At 38.9% G+C, this 17,886-nt stretch overlaps 1 protein-coding gene across 2 annotated transcripts in view; it reads right to left on the minus strand.

Annotated features, from left to right (window-relative positions):
- The window catches only part of DPP10 (dipeptidyl peptidase like 10), a 245,701-nt gene that overhangs the window by 193,635 nt on the left and 34,180 nt on the right, over positions 1-17,886 (minus strand). For both annotated transcript variants that reach the window (XM_059475956.1, XM_059475955.1), the window contains exon 2: positions 3,458-3,572. In XM_059475956.1, coding sequence (XP_059331939.1) covers positions 3,458-3,572 — 115 coding nt within the window. The remainder of the gene's footprint in view (positions 1-3,457; positions 3,573-17,886) is intronic.

Raw genomic sequence — 17,886 nt, forward strand, 5'->3', positions numbered from 1 at the left:
AAATACAGGTCAACAGTGGCTCATCAGACAGGTCTTCACATAATTCCTACAGTGTGGAACTGTCAGGATGCAAAGCAAGAACAAGCTGATTCAAAGGCAGGAATGATTTAAAGGCACTGATATCTTAAAATCTACCCAATACTATTTCAGTACATGCAGGTGTGAGGTGAAACCTCAAAAGCATAAAATAGAATAAAAGCAGCAGAAGAAAGGTGCCTGTGTTATATTTATACTGACATACAAACCAAATGATGGAATCTCATGGATGTCTCTGTGTCTCTGCATTGGCCACTAATTCCCAATATAAAGATTTATTTATAAGATTATTTTCAAGGTATTTTCTTTTGTTTTCTCTTAAATATTTCTCCAGTCTACTCCAAATCTACTCCAAATATTAAACAAAACTCACTAGGTTCATAATGCAGTTGCCCCAGAGAACAGAGGATCCTGTTCTGAAACTTCCAAGTTTTCCACTCCAGTTCTCTGCATTAGCAAGGGCAACTTCATTCTTTGGCATCTCTGCATTTTCTTTATCATTGCACTTTTCTAATTTTGAAGAAAACCAGCAGGGATATTTGCCTGCAAGCCTTCTACTCCCAGGTATGGAGCAGTGTAGCAATTTCTACTTGCTGGGAGCAGTGGGGTTTATTTAATGTACTCCTTAGTCCATGGGGGCTCACAGAGAGTTCCTAAGCCCCAACAAGTGGTTACTGGGCTGAGAGTTCATTCAGACTCTGCCACTAACGTTTTATATCACTGGATGATTTGTTCTTCTACTTTTCCATCTCTTTTTGAGAACATTCAGACATTTATAAAGATTCTGAGTATTATCATAGATTAAAAGCAAGATTAAATAATCAGAAATGTTACTAATATTGTTGGCACAATACATTTACTCCAACTACAAACATAATTGTAACACAGAGGTTTCAGATTTGAATAAAAGCCAAGATACTAACAGGCCAAAATACATCTCTTATTTCAACAAAAATCCTGCCTAGTATTGTATAGTCAAGTTATATTTCATGTAATTAAAGATAATACGAAAAGAAAATCAAGAATTTCTGTTTAGTTTTAGCATATTTCTATCTTTAGTGGAAGCTAAAGTCTCTTTGAAGCCTTTTGCAAATGAATTACACTTTCTTTTAAAGACATGCTATCCCATATGGAAGCATTGATCCCTCTATGAAAAGGCAGGAAAGCTGTTGTTCAAAATCTGAGAGAAGTCAAATGACAGCTGTTAGTGTACACAGACCCAGGAGTTTCTTATATTGTGGACAAAACAATGTGTAAATAATTACAGGCAAAAGAGATCATTGCTGTTGTGTTTGGCATATCAGTAAGTACATTTTTGCCTCCAAAAAATACCAGTGAAACAATCATGCTTCTGAGCCATAACCATCTGAAATTATCATCATTTCCATAAAAAGAAGCAGCATGATGTACAGTGTTTAGGGGAATTTACATGAAATCTAAGAAGCACCCATCCATACAGGCAGAACTAAATAGGGAGAGAACTCTCTGATGCTCAAAACAGTACCAGAAATGAGCACTGAAACATCCCAGGGTAACAAAGGACATTTGCACTGAATATCTTCATTCAGACCTGTTATATTTTATGAGAAGGATTTTCAAACCCAAATATTTATAATAACAAATTAGCATTAACTTGGAGCTGAGCACTTCACAACAGCCAGATGTGAGGGAGGTCTCTACTCTTTTCCTCCCCTCAAATACTGAACATCCCACAGTGATCTTAACACATGTTCATGACAAAGAAGTGTCAGCCAGAATGCTTAGAGTAGAAAAATATCTGCTTCCCAAACCACTAATAATTCATAATAATCAAACAAATTAATAATGAAAGTGAAGGGGGAACAGCAATGATTAGGGCCAAAACAGGGCAATGATCTATCCTACCATGTACCCCAAAGCTTTCCATGGTGAGCATTTCCAAGCCACAGGAAAGCCCAGTTTTGCAGAGCTAGACTGTTCTGGGAGAAAGGTTTTCCTATCAAGCTTCACAGTCTCTCTGGGATATCTCAGAGCATCTGAGCTGACAGAACTAGTTTCCACTTGCATGACTTCAACTGAAATGTAGGTCCCAGCTTACACAAGTTTTCAACCAAGATCTCTGGATTTTGAAACAGCCTCAGAGATGTTGTAATTCACTGAGCTTTTTTATAATATTTTTTTAAAAAGTTAACATTTCCCTAGGTTGTTTATTCTGTTTCCATGAGTGCCTTCAAGGATTTCAGCTTATTTTTTACATCATTAATAATTCCATGTAGATATAAGAGCCACAACTGAAAGTTATTATTGTAGGTTCCAGCAAACACTTGATATTTTATAAGTCTTCAAAAAAAAGGGAAACATCCTCCTTGAAACAAAAAACAGTCTTCTGTCTTAGAGTGTACTAGGATACACTACCATGCGCTCTCAAAATCTCTTTTTTCTTATTCCCTGAAGAAGGCTCCTATTCACTGAGACTACAGCAGCACAACTTTGCTTTTATTTCTCTCAACTTGATCTAAGTGGAAATAAGCAAACATTTATTTTGGACAGTACCCTGCATAAGGAGTAGATATTTATACAAAACAGAGGAAGCAGACTATCCCATAGTGTTCCTGCCTTCTTTTTCCAGCTGCCTCATCCCCTCTGACAAGCAAAGCTTTCTGATCCTTTTCTATTTATCCTCACCACCTTGCTCTAAAGCAGCAGCCCTGTGCTGCTGTACTTGCTCATGCACAGCTTCCCTCAGTGATTTCACCTCGTGGCCAAACAGCCTGGAACCATTATTTACTTAAAAGAGCTTCATTAACTTTCTGGTTTACACAAACTGAGCACTTCAATGGCAGAATATTTGCAGACCAATATTTACTATCCAGGCATGCCATGCAAATCAGGTACTTTACACTCCAACTTTAAAACTGGCAAAAGGATTCAAAGTTTGGGGGTTTTTTTTGAACTTGTGCAGTGTTTTCTCTTTTTGTCTACTTCTTCTCTTTTTTTTTCTACCTCTTCTTGCCCTCTCCCTTTTTTTCTCTGTGACTGAGCCATTACTTTTCCGTTGTTGTTTCTGAAAGAAAGAACTTGTGCATGTACAGATGGAATATCCATATTCATGATTCAGTGAGAAGTTGCATTCCATGGAATACAATTTTCTCTTAGCTCATCTCTGAATCTGAAATTACACAAAAAACCAACAAAAAACTCTTGCTCACACTTGCTGAGGCTCAAGGCAGACACAACCCTAAGGATTCCCAACTCCAAATATTGCCAACTCCAAATATTTCTGCTCCCCAAGGCCTCCAGCAGCTCCCAAGTCCCTACAGCACCAAATCTACAACAGCCACAAGTTAAGAATGCTTCAAGTCAAGAGACACTTTAACATCCATTGCTTTATGACTGCATTATGAATCACAGACCTTTAAGAAGATAAAATAAAGAAGGTTACCTGGGGTTAAAAGAATGACTGACATGGTGATGAGTGAACAAACAACCAGAATCACCAGCAGCGCAATTGCAATTCCCTTCCAGTTCCTCTGCGGAGGGCTGTTACTTCCAAGTTCCTACAGGAATGGAAAAAAGTGAAATAAAAGGAAAAGACCACATTTCTCAAACATACATTTCCGAAACTATTAGCAACAGGAATATTGCTCTGTGCATGCTCATAGTGTGCATGGGAGGTGATCATGATCTCTCCCCTCTCCACAGCACACAGAGTCATCCAAAGGTGTGCAATTCTCATGCTTTTTTAATAGATTTTTTCTTTTTTTTTAATATATATATGCAATTTTGTACCCCTAAGAGACAATCCAATGATGTTATGCAAGCTGTCCAAAATACAACTGGTGTTAAAATGTCCTGAACATAAACTTCAGGACAATATCAACTAGCAGTTTATAAGATAATTACAGAAATGAAATGTAGCAATTTACTGTAATTCCACCTAACATGGTATGGACCATAAAGGTTTAAATACATATCCTTTTTAATGCACACTATTAAACTTATTTGTAATAGAAAGCATTAGCAAAACTGCCTGAGGCTGCATCTATTCCATCTGAAGCTACAAGCTCTTTTTCTTTATGCAGTAGATCAACTGTAAACTGCTCCCCTCTTAGTTATAAAAAAACAACAGCAGCTTAAAACAAATGTTAAATGAATGCTTCTCTAAGTACCAGTGCACTTAAGCCTCCACCCTCCGTGCTACACGTTTAACTCCTGCCAGGCACCATTTACATATTTTCAATCCTAGCAATGCACTGCCCACATTCATGGTACAGTTTGAGACCAAACAGCACATAAACAGCTAAAAACACAATAACAAAACTAGTGCAATTGTTTCTTACAACCCCAACACTCCCTCAAAGAAAACAGTATTTTATCTATCTAGATTTGGCAGACAGAAATGTTTCTCTACCACAATTACATGTGCCTTTACATACTAATAATTTTATTTCATAAACAATTATTAATAATAATAAGCGATGAATTATTAATTAAATATGCTAATTTTTGCTATGGTAAATCCTTTAATTTTATTTTGCTATAATTAAATGGTATGGTAGGATTGTAAAAAAAAAAAAAAAAACAACCAAAAAAACAAACCCAAAAAACAAAAAAACCCCTCATGCTATGTTTTACAAGCTTCCAGAAGCATGGTAAAATTTTTTCACATTCGCATTATTTCATTTTGTATTTCTGGGTTATAATGAGTGTGAAATGGGTAAGTCTTAACAGAGAGTGGCAATTTTCTTGTGCCTTCTTGGCTCACATGCGCTACTTCAGCATCACACATCACCCACAGCAACAATTGTGTCTTTAACTTCTTAAACGTTGTTTTTTTAACTCCTTGCCAGTTCATTTCTACCTATAAAAGACACCTTCTCTCTCTGGTCCTTTTTTCCAGAAAATAAAAGGGGAATTGTCCAACACAGGCTCTAAGCAATCCCACGGGGAATTCTCACAGCCGTCCTGAGTGCGTCACAGCCCCCAGCAAGGAATGTCCCCACTCCTGCCCATTGGACACATCATGCTGCCAAGCCCACTTGAGGCTGCTCATTTTTGAGATTTTTACTCTCACCAGAGTGGCAGAGCAGCCATTCTGTCCCCTCAGGGCAGCCCCTACCACGGCTTCAGCACTCGGGGGGAAGAAATGGTGTAAACAGGAACTCCTGGCATCCATCTCCTTTCTCCACCCCATTGCCCCTGCTCCCCAACCACTTCCAAGCCTGCCTGCTTCCCTCATTTTCCTTCCTCCCTTGTGAAATGCTAATTACCACAGCCTGTGTGGCCTTAGACATTGCAGGGATCCACAGCTTTTCCGCAAAAACACAGAATTTCTGCGTCCTGCAGGTGAACTCAGATCCAAGCTATGATTTTCCCTTAAGCAAGAATTATTTTAATAGCACAGTCTAGGAAACACAAACTTATTCTAGAGCATCACAGTGTTAGCCTTATTTAAATGACATCTGAAAGAGTCCAGTTTAAGACAGGAACTAGAAGCTCACAGAACCAAGTGCTGGTGAGAAAACTTTAGTTTCCCTCAGAGCATTGTGAAACCCTATTCCAAAGAACTGACTTAAAATGACAGAAGCTGGACAACTTGATGAATGTGCCAAAGCTCCTAAAAAATGTACCAAGTCCTTATTATTCACAAGGTTCTTCTCTTCGGACATGAATATTGTTCAGTTTCTAAAAATAAAGCTTCACTTTAAATACTTCTGCAAATTTCTGCAAGGAGAATACCAAAGAGATGAATCAAGTACTGAGCATACAAAGCTTAATGGTACCCACAGTGAGAAAGAAGAGAGTTTCCAGCTAGCTGAAAATTTGGAGACTGGCATAAAAAGAAGAATTTGTCTCAAATTAAGATATTTGGTTTTAATATTTGGATAAAAATCACAAGTTGTATCAAATTATTATATTGGAAATTATTAAAGTAATGATGATATTATTGAGCAACAGCATTCTTGTAAGGCATGAAGTCACTGAACACAGTATTAGAAAATTGAAATATTAGAAATATTGATAAAATATGAAGAAAAACTGAAATTAAGTTAAATGAAATATTAGCAAAATTACTATAATGAAGTGAGTTCATAGCACAGTCTCTATCGAGGGCATCTCCAATTAACTTTTTTGATGCGAACCAATGCAACTCTTGGGCTGTAGCCTACAAAGTTTTAAAACAGTGGAAGCTGCAGTCCTTCAACAATAAAACATTTTTAGCCTCGTGCTGCTTTGAAATGGCCACAAGCAAAAGGCAGCTAAAGAGACCTCTGGGCTGTGTATCACTGGCAAGGCAGAAGCTGTGATTTCTGAGTGTGACAAGAAGATAGAGCCCTTCAAGAGGAAACACCACAGAGAGCCATACAATGAGAAGCTTTTGAAAACATGTAGTTTCCCCATAACTATCTGCTAACTGGCACATGACAACAATGCAGACACAGATGGAGATTTAAGCATTTAATCTCCTAAATAGGCTCTTCTATTAATGTGGTTTGAAAAAACACCAGCTCTTGAATATGGTGGTTTATATATAACACTACCTATAATGTTTTTATAGATTTTACAGTCTAACTCTAATGAATCAGAAAATGGCAGCACTAAGAATAATACAATTGCAAGTTTTCTCATTATTTATAGCAGCTTTTTCACAAACCATTTAATTGCATTGTTGTCAAAAACAATCCTCAAGTAATACATATTTCTGAATGCAATTCGTGACTAATACCTTACTAAAACACAGCTAAACAGAGAAAAATGAAACACTGCTTGCACAAAATCCTTGTACACCGATGTTAGAGGTTCCAATGGTTGCAATTGCTGCTGCTGCCAAATTCTGGAGACCACATTTACCAAGAGCCTGCCAGCACTCAAGGACAAAGCCTAAAGTTCCTGCTCTGTGATTGTCTCCATCCACTTTCTGTTGAAAAGACCCATAAAACACAGGTCTTACAAAAGCATGCACCATATGTGCGATACAGCACCACAGGGACTGCAAATCCTGCAACCAAATGAAAGGCTAAAGGAACCAAAAGAAAGGCTAAAGGATCCAAAAGGAAGGCTAAACTAAAAACCTGCAGGGACTGGGTGTGGGAGGTAGGACAGGTTGAGGCTGTCAGAGGACAAATGAGTCATTTCAACCCTTCCGCAGCCCTCTGTGCTGAATCCCACTCACCACTGCAAAATAAGGTATTTCAGAGAGAAATGCTGAAAAAAAATACATCCAGCAAATATTATTTAAAAGCAAATATTATTTAAATAGGCTGAAGCACCCTTCCTCTTCTAGGCTGTTTTCTAGATATATAGTCCATCTCCAAACACAGTTCTCAGGCTGATGATGAACTGATTCACTACAGGCATGAAATCTGAAGCAGCAGCAAGACATGGCTTTGAATACCACAATCTGTGGCACAGAATCACAAACAGTTTGGGTTGGAAGGGATCTTAAAGATCAGCTCAGTCCAAGCCCCATCTTCCACTGGACCATCTTGCTCAAAGCCCATCCAGACTGGCCTTCAACACTGGCAGGAGACACACAGCTTCTCCCAGGAGCCTGCTCCAGATCCTCACAGTGAAGAATTTCCTTCTTATATCTGATGTAAGCCTGTCCCTTCAGTGTGAGGCCATTCTCCCTTGTCCTGTCACTACAAGCCCTTGTAAAAAGTCCCTCTCCATCTCTCCTGTAACCCCTTTACAAGCTGCTCTAAAGTTTTCACAGGGCTTTCACTACTCCAGGCTGAACAGCCCCACCTCTCCCAGCCTGTCTGTGCAGGAGAGGTGCTCCAGCCCCTGAGCACCTTTGTGACCTCCTCTGGACTCCCTCCAACAGGGCCCACACCCCTCTTACCCTGCAGGCCCCAGAGCTGGATCCAACTCTGCAGGAGGGGTCTCACCAGAGCAGGGGAGAGAGGCAGAGCCCCCTCCTTGCCCTGCTGCCCCAGAGGGGATGGATGCAGCCCAGGATGCTGCTGATCTCTGCCCTGCTGCCCCAGAGGGGATGGATGCAGCCCAGGATGCAGCCAAGGATGCTGCTGATCCCTGCCCTGCAAGTGCACCTGGCTGGGTCACACTGAGCTTTTCATTCAGCAGCATCTCCAGAGTTCTTCTCCTCAGGGTTGCATCCTCTGCCCAGCCTTTATTTGTGCCTGGAATTGCCACATCCACATGGAGGACTCTGCACCAGGCCTTGCTGAACTTGAACACAGGCTCATCTCTCAGGCCTGTCAGGGTCATGTGGGACAGTGACAAAAGCCTTCCACAAGTCCATGGCACTCTCTTTGCCCTGATACACCAATGCAGTAACCCTAAAAGGCTGTAGTCTCATTCAGCAGTTCTCTATTTGTTCTCTATTTTTAAATAAAATACAGGTTCTGACACAGATGTTTTATATTTAGAATACAAAAACCATGACATTGCCTCCATAATGGTTGCATTACACCATATTCTAAAAAGAAGACCTAAGTTCCTATTACAACAGAAATAAAAACATGAAACTAAATTCAGCTAGATTTATTTCAAATAAAAATATTTTTTATCCCTTGACCCAAAAATGCAAGCACATATTTTAAGTAGTATTGGGGATATTGATTTGAGAAAAAGAATCACTCAGAATTAAGAGATGTAGTAGAAGAATGCACAAAAAACTTGCAAATATTTCCATATTTCTACCTGAACAAACTTACAATCTTTCTTGTAAGCAGCATGACCAGAAAAAAAATCACAGCTTCCTTCCTGAAGCTCATCGAGTCTCACAATTTTATTGTTAATCAATGAGGATAAAAAGTCTTTAAGACATAATTTTTCCAGCAAGTGTGTACAACTAAGGTTGTTGTAAGAGAACAAAAGGTCAGAAAATATTGGCATAGCATGCTGCATTAGTAAGTCAGGTTTCTGAATTATCCTAACAGCATTTTCTGGACTTCTTGGAGAACTCTTTGTGTAAAGCACGGCTCAATTTCCACCATGGAAATCATGCCAGAAGCAAGAGCAGAATGCCTGGTGGGAGCAGAAATGTGGAAGGGCACTGGGTAAAGCCTGAGGAGTTCTGAGTGCCTCTGCCAGGCTTTTCCAGAGGACATTGGGTAGTTAAAATGCAGCATTCCCTTTGGGAGAAGGAGTGAAACCCAAATTTCAGAGACAAGCTAACCCTGACAAACCAACCTGCTTTTTCTCATAGAGCTTCTGCTCATGCTGCATCAACTCAGCTGATAAATGCAGAAAATATGCATTTCACTATAATAAAGCTAAGAACAAGAATTCAAGCAGCTTTAACTATTTCTGCTGGGTTCAGCTCAAACTGAATGCAGAGATTCTGCCACCATTTCTGCAGTCCAGAGTGAACTTTACCAAGCTGCTGTGCCTGACAGTCCAGGTCTGCAGATGCACATTGGTGTTTACCCCTGGACTGTGGTTATTTTGAACACAAAACCCACCAGCAGTGTCTGGGGCTTGCCAGGTTTTGTGTTGAGACAGGTGAAAGATCTTAGAGGAGCTTGGTTTGGGCTGTAGCAGTTTCTGCCAGCACGGCATCTTCTGATGCTCTGAATAAATCACCTGCTTTCTTTTGTCTTTTTTTCTTTTGTTCTGTCACCAGGACAAAGCCTACAGAGAAAAGCACTAAGGAGAATCACAGTCCCCTCCTTATTTTGGCAAGAATTTCAGGGGCAAAGTGCATTAGAGTAGGAAAAGCAAACGTAATTTGCTTTGCAGTAGGAATGAGAATGAGTCTCACTCTGCAGCTCAGATGTAATCACAACAACATCACTTCATTAAACTCTTGCCATTTGCATTCCCCAAACATAAAGAAAAGGTGACAAAAGAAAAAAAAAGACTAATAATTTCACGTCACATTTCAGATGTTTTAAAAGACAGACTCAATACACTTATAATGGAAAGATTGTAGTCTTTCCAAAGCTCTTTGTGGAGCTGGGCTTGCAACTACAAGATATTAAGTACTACCTGCCCTGGGTTTGCAGTGTTCTATTTGAAGGGAAATTACCCCAGCAAGCCTTCTGATTTTGTGATTAAGTGATTGTGTCCATTCCATTCCAGCTGTTTTTGACTAATCCCACGGCCTAGATAGCAAGAGAGATTAAAAGACAGATCCACAAAGTGGCACAGGATAGTTCTAATCCATTTGCATAAATACCTATCATTTTCATCCCTCATGTTCCCTTTATAATCCTCTGTGTTATAAGATCCCGTTGCTACAGTTCTTGTCTCAATGATTATGGTCACACAATTGCTTTCCCCGGTCAATATCTTTATTCATGAAAACATTGGCACTTCTTTTCAGAGTCACTGTAAAATGCCACTTTCAGAGGAATTCAGGATTCTGTCAGCTCTATTGATAACCGGCATTTTAAAAAGAGAGCAGCTTGTTAGCAATTACCCTGCTCAGAGAAGGTGCAGGGTTTGGATATGGGAACAATCTCTCTTCATATTTTTATTTCTTTGTGGTGCTCTGGTAGAACAAAGCCATCCTTTTGTATAGCCTAAGTGAAAACAAACCCAGACCAAAACAACCAAAACAAACCCAAACTCACCCCTCCTCAGGAAAAATAAAACAAATGCGCGCATATAAGTCATTCTGAGAAGTGTTGATCACTCACACTGGTTATTAAACTTAAAAAACACTTTGTGCTTTCTTTCAGCTTGATCATTTTTGCTCTAAGTAGAGAGATCTTTTCCTTGGACCTGCAAGTGTCCATTCATGAACTGGATCTTGGTTGTTTGGGGTATTTTGGAACAGCTTAGTCAACACCCTTAGTTCCAACTACTAACAAAAAAAAACCAACCCAGAAACATTTATGGAATCTATTTTATGTATTATGGCCAGCATTAAGAACACATTCCACATCTTCCCACTCATTTTGCAGTGTACCTTGTAACACTTACTCAGAGACAATGAGCTAGCTATTACACTAGACAAACAAGTAAAAGCTTAACTTCTAAAGCATTCTGCTGAAACCCTTGTTCAAGGTCTAATCCCAGCAGATGAGTTTAAACCTCAGGTCATTATTCCTGCATGTAATAAATACAAAAGCAGAGATGGATCAGCACAACTGATCAAAAGAGAAGGGAAAATTTGTGCCCATCACTAACACAGTAGCATTCAAACAGGGAGGGGGGGAAGTAAACTATCACAGTTCTCAATATTAAAGAAACTACAGAGAACACAGGCCATGGAAAATACTGCCATAAGCATTGCTGAGGAGCTGGGGCAGAGGGAGACTTGAATGAAGTAATAATGGATGACAGAAGAGGGTTTTATCTGAAAAAAGCAGCAGTCACAATGTAGAGTGAAGCTGCAGCAGGCAAGGGAACTCCTGCTTTTGCAAGCTGAGCTGAATGCAAGGCACGGTCATGGAGAGGAGCAATGCCACCATCAGAGGCAACTTCACTGAGCCTCAGCATTTCGGAGTTGTTATCTGTCACAGACATCTTTTATGAAAAGTCCTTTCCTTAGGATTTTTCCTCCTGAGAAGCTGAGAGGCCTCAGGAAAAATGTAAACAATGATTATCTGCTGCTGTGGAATGCAACAGGTGCATCTGTGATTGGTCTCATGTGGTTGTTTCTAATTAATGGCCAACCACAGTCAGCTGGCTTGGACACAGAGCCCGAGCCACAAACCTTTGTTATCATTCTTTGCTATTCTATTCTTAGCTAGCCTTCTGATGAAATCCTTTCTTCTATTCTTTTAGTATAGTTTTAATTTAATATATATGATAAAATAATAAATCAAGCCTTCTGAAACATGGAGTCAGATCCTCATCTCTTCCCCAGTCCAAAAACCCCTGTTCACAGTTATCCCTTTCCACCCTGGGCTCACAATCTTTTCTAGTTTGTTTCTAACAAAGTTTTGGAAGTAAAAATACTGTACTCTTTCCCTCCAGTCCAGCAGAAACACCTGGAGAGCTGGGGGGAATAACAAAGTTCTGACAAGACCTGAGGAAGCATCTTGAGGTGACAGAAGTATGGAGGGACATTGAGAGCTACAGGAAGCCACCCTTGGGGATCTCTGCAATTTCCTGAGGATGACAGCTAATGAACAACTGCTTTATTAAATAGGACTCCAACGTGCCCTGCAAATCTGAGCTCCAGACAGAAGGTTGTCCAGAGGAGTCTCACACTCCTTGTGGGGCTGAGCTCACCAACAGCTCTGCCCTGACCTCAGGCTGTGCTCCTTGTGTCCTCACCAGACCAAAGCCCAGTACTCACACCATGCCACGTGTTCTTTTCCTCACACCAGTCTCATTTGGAAGCTAATGAGACCTTTGATTAGGAAAAGCCACCTCTGTAACTTGAACATTGCCTGGGAGATTACATGGAAATGAAGCAAGCAATTTCCAATGAGCCCATGCACCATTTCTACAGGAAATCAACATTTACTTTGCCAGAATTAAAGAAAATTCTTAGGAGTATTTCACTAAACAAGTAAGGCCAAGGACAGAAAAAGATGACAAAGCAGCAGGCATAAACATGAATTTATCCATTGTGTTACTATGATGTAACACAAGAAGTCTGCATAAACACATAAATAGCACAGGCATTTATGGCCATAAAGGTATTTTCACATATTTCTATTGATCCCAAGTCTAATGAAATGTCACAAGATAGTAAAATATGTCTTCCCCTCTTATCACAATCCCCCAAGTAAAATAACATATCTCAAGAAAAAAGGACTTAAAAAATAAATGAATACAGGCTATCCATGTTGCATACCTATAGGTTTTTCTACAGATATACCAAAGTTGCTGCTGGAATTTGTACTTTTCATTGCTCAGAAACAAAATTATACTTTGCCTGATTGCTTAAATAAAAAAAGGCTTTAAAATGTATTTTTATTTCCGGATATACTGGCAAGGTCCCATAAGAAATGATCTTTAAGACTGACATCAACAATTTCAGCATTAATAAACAGATCTGCTTGACAACACAACACTGCAGTTCACTGAAGGTTAGATAAACAGCAAAGGTTACCAAACTGCAGCAATGTCAAAGTCATATTCAGATCTGTGCCACATAATTTTACAATTTAAATTTAACACAGTGCCCCTGTTTTTAATGGTAAAAAACTGCACTGGTGCATGACTTTCAAGTAAGTTCACTGTTAGAGCAGAAAGAACAAAATCAACTTTTGGAGCTTCTCACTGTTCAGGTATCTGTACACATGCTTAATTTTATGCCATTTAACAGTCCTGGAGAATGGATCTGACAGAAACTATTTTAGATGAGTGAGATAAAATCAAGATTTATCAACCTATGAAATACATTCGCAAAGATTATTTTGCAAATTTACATCAGGATTTTTCTATTTGTTTTCAGATTTACATATAAATCACATGCAAATAAAACAAGTAGTTTAAATCCAAATGTGCCTTAATAAGACTGTGCACATACATATGTACACATGCACATATCACTGAATATATACAGAGATAAATATTATTGAAGTCAAAATTCCAATAAACAAATAAAAATGTTAATTAACCAAGGAGTTCCAGTACCAGAAAAGGGAACACAAACAAAATCTCTGTGCTTAGAGGGATCTAAAGCAGTAGAAAGTTACATTTTGCCAAGCTCAGGTGAGAATGGGAAACCAGCAACTCTTTATGTAAATATTTTGTTAACAAAAGTATAGCAAGCAAAATTACTCAGTCAGAATCACTGGATTCTAATTGGAAATTTATAATTTCATTTTCCCCAGTCTGCTTCACCATTAAATTACCTGCTTTTCCAGGAAATGGAATTCTATTTAAAGCACTAAAATACTATGATTCTATGATCAGAAATGAAGATATGGGGTTTTTTTCCTGCACTTTTTTTAGGATAAAAAGACCAGAGAGGTGATAAGGAAATTGGTAGATGTAATACATTATGCTACATTATATAGAGTTAATACATATATATAATGACCCAGCAGAGCCAAGATCACATTTTGCTTTAAAACAGTGTAAGTTCTCACCGTACTAAGGACATCACATTTTTCCAACACTCATACACACATCTAGAGCTTATAAAAAAGAATTTATAGAAAGACAATGGGTCACAAAATCATCTCTTTACATATATTGCACTCAATTAAAAAGCAAATTTAGTACTAGGAGGAAAAAAAAACATCAGGAATTTTTTGGCTGTTTTACCACATTCATTGATTTTTTCAGTACTTCCAGATAATGTAAAAATCCAGCTTTTTTTTCCCTGCAAAGTCATTTTACCTAATGGCCAAACCTATCTGCATTAAACACCTCAAAGGCCCTTTATCCACTATGTTTCTTTGGGAAATGTGAGCCACCCAAAAAGAGTCAAGGTGCTCCTATTGGCAAAATTGCAATTATATTACAGTTTATTATAATAAACTGCAATATAATAATGGTGCCAAGAAAAGCAGTGATGCTGTCAAGCACTCCCTGTATGCTTTAATATTTTTACTAATAAAGGTGAGAGCATATCACTGTCTTAGAAATTTTGGCAGAAATCCATCCAAACTAGCAGTTTTGACTCAGAGAAAGAAATGAATGGCACCTTTCATTTTCCCCCGAGTAATGTCTTTTTCTGTATGATTCCAATGACAAATGACAAATAAAGCAAGGATGAGCTCTATAAAACACATCATATCTATTTATTTTGGGTTTCTTGCCATTTAAAAGTTTGAAGACTTATAATTAGAGTTCTGATAAACAGAGATAGAAGAGAAAGATTGTACCAATGTAGAAGGGGGTACCTGCCTTTGGCAGAGCTGTTACACTAAACATGTAATGATTTATGATTTCATTCAATGATTTCATCATTGGATGACAAGTTCCAAGCAGCCCTGTCACTGAATTTTCCATTAATGCTCTGGAAGATCATTTGTTGTCTACAGATCCAGCACTCACAACAGGCACTCAGCTCAAAACCTCTCCTTGGCTCTGAGCTTTAATACAAGAGCCAAATAATTCCTTCAGATCCGTTTCAACAGCTCCGACTGAAATGTCTGGAGGCAAATATTTGACTCAAATGAAGGTGTTGGGCTATGAGACAGGCTGTACCACTATGGCTTTTTTTTATACCATAGGCCTTAAATAAAAGGGATTCTTGTGATACTCCATAATTCCCCAGATTAATAACTTAAAAAGTGTCAACCTTCATTTCCTTTTTCTAAATACTTGCTTAGCTTTTAACAAGAATGAATAAACATATTCAGTGTGTACTCAAAAACAAGCTGCTAGAAGTCAGAATCCAGACCGATATGGCCAACTAAATTGAATAACTTCATTAATAAGCTACAAAAGGAATTTTCCCATATTCATGCCATGCAAAAATGGGTTCACAGGTAATCTTGAATGTTCATAAAATACAAACCACTTTCAAAGCAAAAACAGGAGAAAAAAACCCCAAATTAAAGCAAACAAACCACCCACAGAACAGAAGTCTGGATTTTATCACAGATAAGTGGCAGTGATTAACAAATGTATTTTCAAACTGATGGAAACTCGCCAAGAGTTTGGGTTTCAGCTAATTCACATAAAGGGAGCTGTAACAAAAGTGTTGGTGTAGTTAATACCTGACTTTTGCAGGAGAATTTCTTTCTTCACATTTTGTGTTGATTTGATACCTGTGGGGTTACCTCCTGTTTTCTGCAGCTCACAGCACCGTATGCTCCTTATTCCCCCCTGAGTAACTGAATAATCTTTTACATCCCTGTCTCCACTGTGTAAACAACTTATGAAATTTTCTGGAAGCAGCTACGTTACAACTCCTGAGATTGCAACTTTAGGCAGCTCTAGCTGTTCCCACCGGATAAAAATTTTGAGGAATATTAAAATTGAAACCAGCAAAGCTGCTTGCAGCTGACCTGACACACGCCAAGTGGCAAAGCCAGCAGCTGGCTGCAAGCTGCTCCTGTGATTTCCGGCTAAAGCGGCCCTTGGAGGAAACAGCTCCTCAATCACAGGGTGTGGAGATGTGCAGCCAAATCCCTGTGGCTCTTTCCTAGGCACAGGCTACTGAAAATAAAATAAATACACCAAAACAGCACTGAAGTAGCTCTTCTGCAGCACCTTGAGTGGGAAAACAAAACCCAGCGACTGCACTCCATCCCTTCTGACTTCTGCACCCACTCAATCAGAATGCATGAAAAAAACCAAAAACCAACCAAACAAAACCAAAACCCCAAGAGCAAAACAAACCACAAGTGGCTCTGACAAAGCTGACTTGGACCCAAGTTGGCCTGATGGACCAGCTGGTGGAAAATCTGGTGCTTCCTCACCTCTGCCCCCAGTGTTCCTGCTCATCACAAGCTTACAGATCACTCCATCCCACTCTTAGCAACAGAGGAGCCCAAAGCATTTTTTTCTGCACACTCTGCTCACCCAGACTTGATTGGAGGTTAATGGGGACAATTACAGGGGTTTTTTTAATTTTGTCAGGAAAACTAACATCAGTAAAAAGCTCAGCTTCTAAAATCCAATCAGTCCTATTTGATGATGGAGCACTATTTCCATCAGTGCTTTCCACAGAAGCCTTTGAGAGCAAAAACCATCACTTTTCACATATTTGAAAGTGAAATAAAAGTATTAATCTCATCAGTTCACAAAGACTACGTGTCTACAAGAGAATGTTCTGCGAAACAACATGATGCTTTAATTACATGATGTTTCAGCACAATGCAGCAAGAGAAATTGAAGCAATACATCTTATAGGAAAAGAATTTGAAGGTTCAAATCCAGTATAACAACTGCATATCTACATTGTTAAAATTGTTCTTAATTAAAATGTATCAAAATGGTTTCTTATGTACCACAGTTGGAATGTAACAAATGTTCTTCTGACCTAGGAAAAAAAGTTTTGGTAGTAATTGCTCAATTACTTCCCCTAGAAGGGGAGTAAGCATGCATTATTCTATTTATACTTCATACTGCACACAGGATTTTGCAAAAGAGAAGTCTGACATTTTGACTTGATAATGTTATTACCTGTGTAATTTTATTCTGAGCATTTGGGAGGAGTGTTTACTTCCTACTAGAAGCAGAAAGCTGGATTGTTTATTAAGAATGGAAAAATGAATAAAAATAGCAGACATCTGAAAACATCCAAGAAGATAATGAAGAGTTTTGCAATGTACAACTGCAACAACAGCAATTGTATACATCAACTTCCTAAACAAGAAGCTACTAAAAATATACAAAGTAATTCTTCTGGGTGCCCTTAACGAAGTGGGAATCAAAAATTGCAGTTTATCCAAAAGCTGCCTCATTACCAGTCACTATCTAACCCCAAGTGTACCACCCCTCTCTGAATATATCTGCATCAGTAGCCAACACACTGCAAGGCACTGCAGTAAGAATGTTTTATTTTCTGTTTTTTTATGCACTCCCTGTGGTGTTTAGTTGCATATTTAGGTAAACCTGCAAGTGAGCAATGAAAGAAACCCTTGGCGCTTCTGTCAATAATTTATTTAATAGCTGCAACTTCAAAGATTTAAGCATACCAAGCAAGAAAGGGGCATAAGCTGTTTTAAAAAAATGAGACCCATTCTGATTCTTCCAGCCACTCAGTAATTACTGCATTAATTTGAAGGTTACAAAGACAAGAAAAACATATTATTCAGATTACAAGTGGAGCTATTGTTGCAGGACAGAGGAGAATTAAATGAATGCCTCAACTACAGCCACTTGGAGAGGAAGGGCCACAAACAACCCTTGGCAGGTCCCTTCATGAGCGTGCACATCTCCCTAAGCCTCCACTTGTGCTCCAAACTGAGGGTGCAATTGGGGGTGCTCTGACTGCAGCCAGGCTGATCTGCAGACTGCACTGGTAAATTACAGGTGAGTGGAATAAATCATCAGGACAACTAATTGTGGCTTGAATGTAGTTTCTGAAACCCT

The sequence above is a fragment of the Ammospiza nelsoni genome, chromosome 7 (assembly GCF_027579445.1).
Source record: "Ammospiza nelsoni isolate bAmmNel1 chromosome 7, bAmmNel1.pri, whole genome shotgun sequence".
NCBI classification, from domain to species: Eukaryota; Metazoa; Chordata; class Aves; order Passeriformes; family Passerellidae; genus Ammospiza; species Ammospiza nelsoni.